General features: G+C 40.0%; 1 protein-coding gene across 1 annotated transcript in view; it reads right to left on the bottom strand.

The window, feature by feature from the left end:
• The window catches only part of DCHS2 (dachsous cadherin-related 2), a 393,558-nt gene that overhangs the window by 45,150 nt on the left and 336,583 nt on the right, over nucleotides 1-11,825 (bottom strand). Inside the window, exons 15-16 of the mRNA XM_006884496.1 lie at nucleotides 2,723-2,934; nucleotides 659-810 (exon numbers count right to left, since the gene is read on the bottom strand). Of these exons, the coding sequence (XP_006884558.1) occupies nucleotides 659-810; nucleotides 2,723-2,934 (364 nt within the window). The remainder of the gene's footprint in view (nucleotides 1-658; nucleotides 811-2,722; nucleotides 2,935-11,825) is intronic.

Raw genomic sequence — 11,825 nt, 5'->3', positions numbered from 1 at the left:
AAGTAAAAAAAAAATAAAAGCTTGAAAGTGATCACTCAAGATATAACAATTGCTCTCTATTGGCCCAGAGAAGTAGAGAAAGAATGAGACACTGGAATTGGACAAAAGATGGGCCAATCTCTACGTTCTTTGCCATGAGACCAGAAGAAATGATTGCTATCATACCTGAACATTTTAATGAAGCATCCAATAATATAGATATTAATCAAATGAATAAAAAAATTCAGAACCTCAACTTTTACGGAATCCAAACTTACCCATTGAGAGTGAGCCTCATTTATAGCCGTGAAATAATTTTAAGAAATAATTTATTCAATTAGTAAAGAATTTCAGACTACATCATTGCATTCTTTAAAAATTATGAGATCAAACTGGTAACAGAAATGTTAAACACACGAAGTTTAGGGGACATAAAAAATAAAAAAATACTGGTAGAGACAGAAGGGTGACATAAGGTAAAGAATCCATAGAACTGGACAAGTAGAAATTGTAGAGTGGTTATACATTTTCATCAAAGTAATAATAAAAAATTGGAGCAAACAAAAAAACACGGTTTTACAACTAAGCCTGTATAACTGGAAATCATGCCTAAAGGAGCAATACTATCAGAAAAAAAAGGCAGAATAGTTTTTTAAACAGATCTGAATCATGGACAAACCTGTAGGAGCTGGTAGACTCATAATCCAGAATTGCATTTGTTGTTATCACTCCGCTCAGTCCATCAATCTGAAACTCATCTCCTAGGTTGCCAGAAAGAATGGAATACTCAAGGAGGCCATTAAACCCACTGTCTGGGTCGGTAGCAAAAACCTGAGAGGAACCAATTCTTGTTAAGCAAAGATTTCATTTGCAACATACAGCAGTATGACAGAATCATCAATTGTCAAACTCATTTTAAAAGCAATTATTAAAAGAATCCCAACAAACTGCTGAAACATAAAATTCCATTTTATAACAAAGTGGGTGAAGGGTAAGGAAATTATTTTGCACACACATTCTAACAATTTCCAACTTGCAGTTGGAGGTACAGGTTTCTTAATTATAATTAATGCAGCAGAAAAAAATATTTCAAAAAAAATATCTAATTTGCCTGACTGAAAGATTTCTTTCTAGTAGTGGATATTTATTGATCCACTAGATTTAGGCTAGAAGCATGAAAGGAGAGAAGCATTACAAGAAACATTTACATATTGAAAGATACTTTTTCTTTTTTTTCTAAAGTACTTATAATATAGGCAATACATAGATTTTTTTTTTCTTATAGATCTTTTGGTAATTAAAGTCTCATTTTAAAGAGTGATCTTTTAAAAAAGCAAAACATCACTCAGTTTTAGGGCTAGCACATTTTAATCTTTATTATTTATTCAAATAGTTACCAAACCAGTGTTAATAATAAAAAAAAAAAGTTGGCATGGTTCTCCAGGTTAATATACAGATAGTTTTACATAATCACAAAACACATTATATTGAGGGCTCAGGACTCTATTTAAAAACAGATGACCAAACACACTTTGAGATGTACTTTCTACCCTCTATGGCCTTAAGTCATGCTCCCTACATCCTTCTCCTGGGACACTATTCTGTCCTACCTACCCTTCATACCACTGTAGAATTTTCAGGGACCCTGAGGAGCCCAAGTAAGGCACCAGAGACCTTATCTGAGGGCACATGAGCCAGCTACCTAGTGCAGAAAGAGTACAGTTCACAAGTTCCTTTGGAAGCATCAAGAAGAGAAACTCATCTGTATCTGGGTTTGATAAAGTCTAGCATGTCTTTGAGTTGTGGTATTGGAGAAGAGTACTGAATATCCCATGGATTGCCAAAAGAACAAATAGATAAGTCTTGAAGAAGGTTTAGTCAGAATGTTCCCTGGAGGCAAAAAAGACAAAACTTTGTCTCATATACTTTGGGTATATTGCTAGGAGAGGCTGTTCCTCGAGAGGTACATCATGCTTGGAAAGGGGGAGGGACAGAGAAAGAGAGGAAGACCTTGAGCTAGATGGATTGACACAGTGACTACAGCAATGGGCTCCAGTGTATCAGAGATTGTGAGGATGGCACAAGACAGGACAGGGTTCAGATCTGCCATTCATAGGGTCGCAATGAGTGGTACTCACCTTGACAGCACCTAACGATAACAACCGTGTCTATTGGGTCTCTGTCCTAAAACTTTTGTAGATATACAAGACCAATGACTATTTTAGAGTATCAACAATGCCTGTGTCTACCGTGTCATTCAAATGACCGAGCATTCCAGAACTAATCAAATGGCAATTCAAACTCACTCAGAGGTACTTCAGCAGTAAACTGCAGTAATCTGTTTCCAAGAGCTAATATCCCTGAAAACTCTATGAAGCATTCCTAATCTATATAAAAAGGGCAGCCGTACACTTACTTAAAGCAACTAACACCCCCAACAACATGGTAACTTAACAAGAATAGTGAAGTGTCAGGTAGAAGGTGCCCTGAACAGGCCCAACTAGTGCTCAAGGGAGTTCCTAGATGAAGTGAATGGGCAGTAATCACGTTCTGTGAATGAAGAGGAAAAAGATTAAATTCAGGGAGAAAAATGCTTCTTCCAATTTCAGGTTTCGTTCAATCCATTAAACATTGTACAGGGACACTGCAAAGCCGTAAAACCTCATTTATGTTGTAGACAAGGTCTTAAATCTTTTACAATATGCACATTAATTGCTAATAATTAATATTATATTCCTGTTACCTGTATGACATGAGCATTGTAGAAGTGACCTTCTGGCACCGATGCATAGTAAACACTTTGCTTAAAACATGGTGGGTTATCATTCATGTCTTGTACCAAGACTGCTATTTTGCTGTAGGCTCTCTGCCCACCTCTTTCAGCCAGCACGATGAGTTGTATTTCATTTCTGACTTCATAATCAAGAAACTTGGGTTCTTTCACAGTGAGTTCTCCTATTTTGACACCCAGAGGGGGGAAAAAAAGAGAAGTACGTGATAGTTATTTATTGCTGTTTGTTGTTGAGTACTGTCGAGGAACTGACCCATAGCTCACCCTGAAGTGGGTTTTCAGAAGCAGTTAATTACATAAGAGAAGACTACCCATCCTTTTCCTGTGGAGCAGATGGTAGATTTGAACCATGTACCTTCAGGATTGCAGCCCAGCTTCTTGCCACTAACCAATTGTGCTCCCTGGTTATTTACGTTGCTCTTATTGATTGCCTTCAAGTCAAGCACAACTCATAGTGACATTATGAACAAAACACCTGAAGTCCCTCTACAACTATTGACATTTATCAAATTTAGAGTTTCCAGAGGCATATTTTAGGATGTGGATGCCACTCCTGCTTCCAACCTTTCATAGTATGTTTTTGTTATTATGTGCCATTGAGTCACCTGTGATGTATTGCAACCCTATGTACAAGCAGCTCTGAACCCTTCCCAGTTCTGAACCAGTCTCGCTAATTCTGACACACTAACCACTATCTCCCCAGTTACTGAATCAATCCATCTCATTCAGGATCTTCCTCTCCTGTACTGTCTGTCCAGCCTTCCGAGTATGACATCCTTCTCCAAGGACCAATCTCTCCTGGCCACGTGCCCAAAGTAAGTGAGGCAGTGCTTCGAAATCCTAGTCTCCAAGGAAAGACCTGGTTTCACCCTCTCCAAGACAGATCTATTTGTTTTCTTGGCAGTCCATGGTATGTTCAAGACTCTTTTCCAGCACCACAACTCAAAGGCATCTATTCTTCTTCTGTAATCCTTAGCCATTGTCCAGCTCTCTGAAGCATAACAAGTAATTGAGAAGACAGACCATGGTCTGGATTAGGCACACCTTTGTATCTAGACTGACACCATTGCTCTTCAGCACTCTGGAGAGGTCCATGACAGCAGATTTTTCCCAGTACTATTCATCTTTTGATTTCCTGACTGCTGGTGTTAAGAGTATTGACTGTCAAAAAAAAACAAAAACAAAAAAAAAAAAAGAGTATTGACTGTCGATCTGAGCAAGCTGTAATTGCTAATAAACTCAATTTCTTCTCCATCTATCATGGTGCTGCCAATTGGCCCAGTGATGAGAATCTTTGTCTTATGATGTTGAGTTTCAATCCATATTGAAGAAGACAGTTCTTGACCTTTTGCAGGAAGTTTTTCCAGACTTCTTCAGTTTCAGCAAGCAACTGATATGGAAACTGAAGTTATTTATAGAAAACCTCAAATTATATTTCACTTACCTGCATAAGCTTATCTCACCTACACCTCTTGCATTCTTAACACCTCCAACTGGGTGCTCATGTTCTCCCCAGCTGATGGCAGGCATTGTGGAAAAATGTGGACCTTATATTTACCAGGTTCAAAAGTATAGCAAGGATTGCCATCTTTTGTCAAATGTTATTGAGTCAACTCGGACATAGTGAAAAGTACATACAAGAAAAAAACAGACTGATTCTGTGCAAGCCTCTCAGTCACTGCTATATGTGAGCTCATGGTTGCAGCCACTGCCAACTCATCTCATTGATGGTTTTCTTCCTTTTTGTTGACCCTCTCCTAATTATGATGCTCCCTCCAGGACCTAGCCCCTCTTAGTAATGGGCCTAATCTCACTATCTTCAGTTCAGAAGAATAGATGCCTTCGATTTGTGGTGCTAGATAAGAGTCTTGAAACATGCCATGGACTGCCAAGAAAACAAATCCATTGTCTCTCCTTGGAGGCTAGGATTTTGAAGCTCTGCCCCCCCTATTTTGGGCAAATGGCCAGAAGAGATGGGTCCTTGGAGAAGAACATCATGCTCAGAAAGGTAGACAAACAGTGCAGGAGAGGGAGACCCTAAGATGAGATGGATTGATACAGTAACTGGGGTGATGGGGGTTGGTGTGCCAAAATTAGTGAGACTGGCTCAGGGCAGGGAAGGGTTCAGAGCTGCTGCACATAGGGTTGCTATACATCACAGGTGACTCAGTGGCACATAACAACATACTATGACAGGTTTGGAAGCAGGAGTGGCATCCAATTCCTAAATAACATGACTCAAGAAACTCTATGAACTTTGATAACTGTTGATGGTTGTAGAGGGGCTTTAGGCCTTTTAGTCATGAATCATGCTCGACTCAAAGGCAATCAACAACAACAAAGCACTCTGCCTGAACTTCTTCTAAAATAGATTTATGTGGCCTTCTACAAGTCTATATTAAACATTTTCACCCAAACCATAGTTGAAAGGCAACAATCCTTTTTAACTTTCCCTTATTCTTTCTCTGTAAAGTTTCACTTGCATGGGAGGTGACTGTAAATGCCATGGTTTGGGTCAGACACATTGTAAATGGAGTAAATGCAGCATGGGGAAGGCAGAGTCCAAACACAATTAACGTTACAGATGGGACCTGTGCCCAGCAACAACATCCACAGTTCCGAACAAATAGTTGCAGGTTAGACATGGCCCCTTATCCCATGCTCCTGCACCTACTTCTGCTAATCACTGGGTCCTTACAAAGCATCACGATGGTAAAGGGTCAGAGAAAGAGAGGAAGAACTTCAACAAGATGGATTGATACTGTGACTGTAGCAATGGACTCGAGATTGTTGAAATGCTGAGAATGGGTTAGGATAGGACAAGGTTCAGATTTGTTGTTCACAGGATCGCTGTGAATCCTAGTTGACTTGATGGAACCTAACGATATCCCTAATACTGCCTGGGAGAATTTTAGAGTTGATATTTTTTTCTATTAAGGAAAAAAGAAATAATTCTACTTCAGCAACCTTGCTTGCTGAAACTGAGCAGGACCTGAAGTGCTTGCTGTGGAGGGTCAGGTGCTGCAGCCTTCAATACGGATTGAAGCTCAACATCAAGAAAACAAAGATTCTCACCACTGGGCAGATTGATAGCATCATAATAGATGCTGAAGAGATTGAGATTGTTAACAGCTTCAGCCGGTTTAGCTCCACAATCTACACTCTTGGTACCAGCAGCCAGGAATTCAAAAGATGAACTACACTGGGAAAATCTGCCCTTAGGGACCTTTCCAGAGTACTGAAGCTCAATGATGTCAGTCTGATCCAGACCATGGTCTTCGCAATTACTAGCTACACACCAGAGAGCTGGACAGTGATGAAGGATGATAGAAGAATTGATGCCTTGAAACTGGTGCTGGAGAAGAATATTGAATATACCACAGACTGCTAGGAGAATAAACAGGTTTGTCCTGGAAAGGGTGAAACCAGGCTACTCCTTGGAAGTAAGGATTTTGAAGCTCCATCTGACATACTTTGGGCATTCTGCAAGCAAGGACCAGTCCTTGGAGGGGAACATCATGTGTGAGAGGATGGAATCACTGCAGGAGAGGAAGACCCTGGATGAGATAGAGTGACTCAGTGACAGGGGTAGTAGGTAGGGGTAAGTGTGTCAGAGGCAAGGAGGTTGGCTCAAGATAGGGCAGGGTTCAGAGCTGTTGTGCATAGAATTGCTATGAGTCGCAAGTGACTCGACGGCATATCACCACATTTAGAAGCCATTATAAAGAGCTCTTGTGGTCTAGTTATGGTAACAAGCTGTGTAAACATCCCAAAAGGCACACAGTGCAAATGCACCAGCTGCTCTGCAGGAGAAGGATTGGAAAATTTTCCAGTGATATTTACTGCCTCTAAAAACTCTGTCTCCATACCTTTTCGACCTGTATGCAGAGCAGATTATCCAAGAGGCTGGGCTTTATGAGGAGAATTGTGGTGTCAGAATTGGTGGAAGATCTATTAACAATCTGCGTTGTGCAGATGACACAACCCTTCTTGCTGAAACGGAGGAGGACCTCATGCACTTGCTGCAGAGGGTCAAGGACTTCAGCCTTCAGTATGGACTAAACTCAATGTCAAGAAGACAAAGATTCTCGCCACTGGACCAATTGGTAGCATCAGGATGGATGGCAAAGAGATTGAGATTGTTCACAGCTTCAGTTTGCTCGGCTCCACAGTCAACACTCTTGGCACCAGCAGCCAGGAAATCAAAAAACGTATTGCGATGGGAAAGTCTGCTGTTAGGGACCTCTCTAAAGTACTCAAGAGCAACGGTGTCTCTCTGGAGACAAAGGAGCGTCTGATACAGGAAATGGTCTTTTCAATCACTTGTTATGCATCAGAGAGTTGGACAATGACTAGGGAGGACAGAAGGAGAATTGATGCCTTTGAGCTGTGGTGCTGGAGAAGAGTAGAGAATGTACCACTTACTGCCAAGAAAACAAACAGATTCATCCTGGAGAGGGTTAAACCAAGCTACTCCTTGGAGGCAAGGATTCTGGGGCTTCGTCTGACATACTTTGGGCATGTTGCAAGGAGGGACAGGTCCTTGGAGAGGGACATCATGCTTGGGAGGGTGGAGGGACGGCGCAAGAGGAGAAGTCCCTCTATGAGATGAATTGATTCAGTGACTGGGTAATTGGGATGGGTTTGTCAGAGCCAGTGCGATTGGAACAGGATAGAGCAGGGTTTAGGGCTGTTGTACATAGGGTTGCTATGAGTCGCAAACGACTCGACGGCACATAACAACAACAACAAGAAAAACTCTCTGGAGGGTCAGCTATGGGTTACTTCTTACTCAGGGGCACACAACAGCAGCATTAAATTTAAATTCCCATGAAGTGACTTTTATTTACTAACAAAAGACTTGGTGACCAACACAGACCCAGAACCAAATTACTTTCACATACCACAATCCATTGTTACAAATACCCAGCAGAGAAAAAAATCTGAGTAGTTGTAACTTCACGGGACAATGATGAAGGGAACTGGTGTTCAGAAACATCTTCAGACAACGACTGAGCCCTCAGCTCCAAATGAAGACCAAGTGTGAGGCGGGTGCGTAGCCTCACCAAAGTGTTGTCTCTACCAGAGCCCTGACCTTGCTATCATGTTGTATTAGGTTTGTAAAGGGAAAATCAAATAAAAATGCAACGTTAAATCACTTAGCAGAAAGTGTGCCAATTATAGTGCAGATCAAAGTGGAGTTTTTAATAAAAGGCTTGTGTGTAGGCTTTGATAATTAGAATTTTGTACTTGGAATGGATCTATGGTTCTAATGTTTTCCTTACTTGGTTTGTATTTTTGGCATAATAATTGGCATATGTTGTGAACAGTCTGCAAGTGGAGAGAAAATATAACAACAACAACAACGACGAATACCGTCTGTAAGATGATTCAAGGTAGGCACAACTATTAGACCTACATTTCATCTTGCTGATTTTGTTTTTTCTCACGGACATCAAGGGTCTTCTGGTATCAGTCAGAAGAAAGCACTCTCAAGTTTATCCAGCAGTATAGGAAAGGATTCACATTTTCCTAAGAGTAATGAACATCATAAATACTGGCTACACATCCATGCTTATATCTTAGTATACCAGTTACGTAGTAATTAAATGCTGCAATATTTTCCTTCTGGTGCATGTGAATATACACAATTTTGTCCAAGTCATACAATGTGTATATCAAAATGAACTTAAGAGGCTTCTCTGCTGCCATGGTACCTAAGAAAGAGCTTGTGGCCAATGAGGATACAAAAAAGAGGCAGGTTCTGGAGTTCATCCTTGACTGTACCCATCTGGCAGAAGATGGAATCATATATACTGCCAATTTTGAGTAGTTTCTTCAAGAAAGAATCAAAGTTAATCAGAAAACTTGTAATTTCAGGGGAGGGGGTATAAATATGTAAAGAAACAAAAGCAAGATCCTCTAAGGTGCCTTTTTCCAAAAGGTTTTTTAAAATATCTCACCCAAAAATATCTGAAGAAGAATGATCTATAATATATTATTAATATTATATAATATATAATAATGTGAGGAGTTGCACATAGGTACTAACAGCAAATATATGAATTACATTACTTCCAAAATAACCAGGACAGAAAAGGGGAAGGATGAGCATTTAAAACTCATATTTTAATAAAACTCAGAAGACCTTATATATTTTAATAAAACTCATAAGTCCTTGAATAAATCGTAGCAATCAAAATAATGAAATTGAGAATTTTCATGTATTTCAAATGATGAATAACATAATCAAGTAATTTGAATTGGGGATAAATGGTGCAAATTCATACATACGTACATATCTCCAAATAGAATATTATAAATACTTATTTTATCCAACAGCTTTTAAGCTTCCTCCTAGTAAAATGACATCTTTGAAACAGGGAAAATTTTATTATTTTCATTTTATGTTGATATACCAAAAGTAAAATGAACACTGTCATTTTTAGTCAAACTATACAAACTTAATCAAATTTCCAAAATCTTCCTTTTTCAGAAAATGAATCATAGATGTTTATAAACTAAAATGGTACACAGTGTGTCATGGATTGAATTGTGTCTCCTCAAAATATATCTTAACTTTGCCAGGCCATGATTCCCAGTATTATGTAACTATTTTATGTTTTGCAGACCCTAACCTCGATGGGATTTTTAAAGTAGACTCAGAGGCAGTTGCATGATGGCGTAATTATCCCTCATGATATAACCTCTTGTGAGGAACCAATCAATTGTAAAGAGATTAATATGACATGGAACACCCTTAATCAGATCACCTAATGGTGATGAAGGTGAGTTTCCCTGAAATGTGGCTTTTATCACTTTGGGTACACAACAGAGAAAAGTGAACAGAGAAGGAGGGATTTCAGTAGCACTAAGAAAAAAAAGCCACGAGCAAAGTCCATCCTTTGGACACAGGAGCCAGTGTATCTCTTTGAAGCAGGGGACACAGATAGAGGAAGCTCTCTCCTAGATCTCCCATTAGATCTACACTTTGTCTTGGATTATGCATGACTTTCAGGACTTCTAGCCTAAAAGGCATTAGACTGGTTGTTGGGTTGGAGTGGGTTTGTTCATATACATTGTTTTTCATACAAGATCTTTCCCATTTCCTTCACCTTTTCAATCATCAAAATGTGTGACCTCATGATTAACGCCCACCCCCTACTGCTACCCTCAGCCCTCTGCTCCCACTCTCCCACCTCGTTAGATCCTCATCCTAGTTCTACAATAATGGTCTTATACAATATTTGTCCTTATGGGACTGAGTTAGTTCACTCAGCATAATGCTCTCCAGTCTTCCCAAGTTAGGTAGTGATTTACAAAATAATTGTTCCTGCATGTTGCATAGTATTCCATTGTGTGAATGTACCATAATTTCTCAATCCATTCAATTATGCTTGGATATCTGGGCTGTGTCTATGTCCTTGTGATGGCAAATAACAACTGCTATGAACATTGGTGTACAATCTCCATTAGTGTCTCAGTTCTCATTCTCTCAGGGTATGTCCCAAGCAGTAAAATACCTGGGTCATACAGAATTACTATGTTAGCTTTTTAAGGAAGCACCAAACTGCCTTCCAGAGTGGTTGTACCATTTTACAATCTCACCAACAATGTATAAGAGTTCCGCCCTTGCCACATCCTCTCTGACATTTATTACTTGCTGTCATGTTAAGCTTTGCCACTGCTACTGGTAGACTGGTTATTGTTGTTATTGTTAGGTGCCATTAAGTCAAATATGAATCACTCTGACCTTATGGAAAACAAAACTGAACTCTGTCCTATCCTGTGCCATCATCATTATTTCTCACATACTGAAGTCTATTGCACTGAGTGATTACACCTGGTTGAGGGTATTCCTGCAGATGACACATCTGGCTTGCTGAAAGTGAGGATGATTTGAAGCACTTGCTGCAGAAGATCAAAGACTACAGCCTTCAATATGGATTATATCTCAGCATCAAGAAAACAAAAATTCTTACTCTCTGGAAAAACTGGCAACAGCATGTTGTTGTGTTGTTGTTATATGCCATCAAGTTGTCCGCAACACACAGCGACCTGTGTATAACAACTCTGAAGCTTTCTCTATCCTGAGCCAGTCTCATTAACTTACACCCATTGCCACAATTCTTGTCAATCCATCTTATTCGTGGTCTTCCTCCCTTGTGCCATCCCTCTACCCTTTTAAGCATGATGTCCTTCTCCAAGGACTGGACCCTCCTTGTAACTTGCCCAAAGTATATGAGACAAAGCTTCAAAATCCTTACCTCTAAGTATCAGTTTGGTTTCAGCCTTTCCAGGAAGGACCTGTTTGTTCTCTTTGCAGTCCATGGCATGTTCAATACTCTTCTCAAACACCACAACTCAAAGGTACCGGTTCTACTTCTGTCAATCTTAGTCATTGCCCAGTTGTCTGATGCATTGCTGGTAATTGTGAAGACAATGGCCTGGATCAGGTGTACCTTAATCCCTAGACTGACAACATTAGCTCTTTGAAGAGGTCCCTGACCGCAGACTTGCCCAAAGCAATTTGCCTTTTGATTTCCTTACTGCTGATATCGAGAGTGTTGATTGCGGAGTCAAGCAAGCTGAAATTATTATCAACCTTAATCTCTTCTCTATCAATCATGGTGCTGCCAACTGGCCTAGTGGTGTTAATCTTTGTCTACATGATGTTGAGCTTCAATCCATATTAAATCTAAGACTACAGTCCTTGGCCTTCTTCAGCAAATGCTTCATGTCCTCCTCAGTTTCATCAAGCAAGGTTGTATCATCAGCATATTGCAGGTTATTGATGAGTCTTCCCCCAAATCTGATGCTACATTCCTCCTCATAAAGTCCAGCTTCCTGAATGATCTGGTCTGCATAGAGATTGAAAAGGTATGGAGACAGAATGCATCCCTGACACATTCCTTTACTGATTTTGAACCATTTACTCTTTCCTTGCTCTCTTCTGACCATTGTCACCTGGTTCAAATACAGGTTTCGCATAAGCACAATCAAGTGTTCTGAGGTTTCCATTCCTCTCAAAGTTAGTCACAGTTTGTTGTGATCC

The sequence above is a fragment of the Elephantulus edwardii genome, unplaced genomic scaffold (assembly GCF_000299155.1).
Source record: "Elephantulus edwardii isolate Elephantulus edwardi_28Jun2011 unplaced genomic scaffold, EleEdw1.0 scaffold00034, whole genome shotgun sequence".
Lineage (NCBI taxonomy): Eukaryota > Metazoa > Chordata > Mammalia > Macroscelidea > Macroscelididae > Elephantulus > Elephantulus edwardii.
The sequence above is the reverse complement of the archived record's forward strand: the minus strand, read 5'-3'. Positions and strand labels throughout refer to the sequence as shown.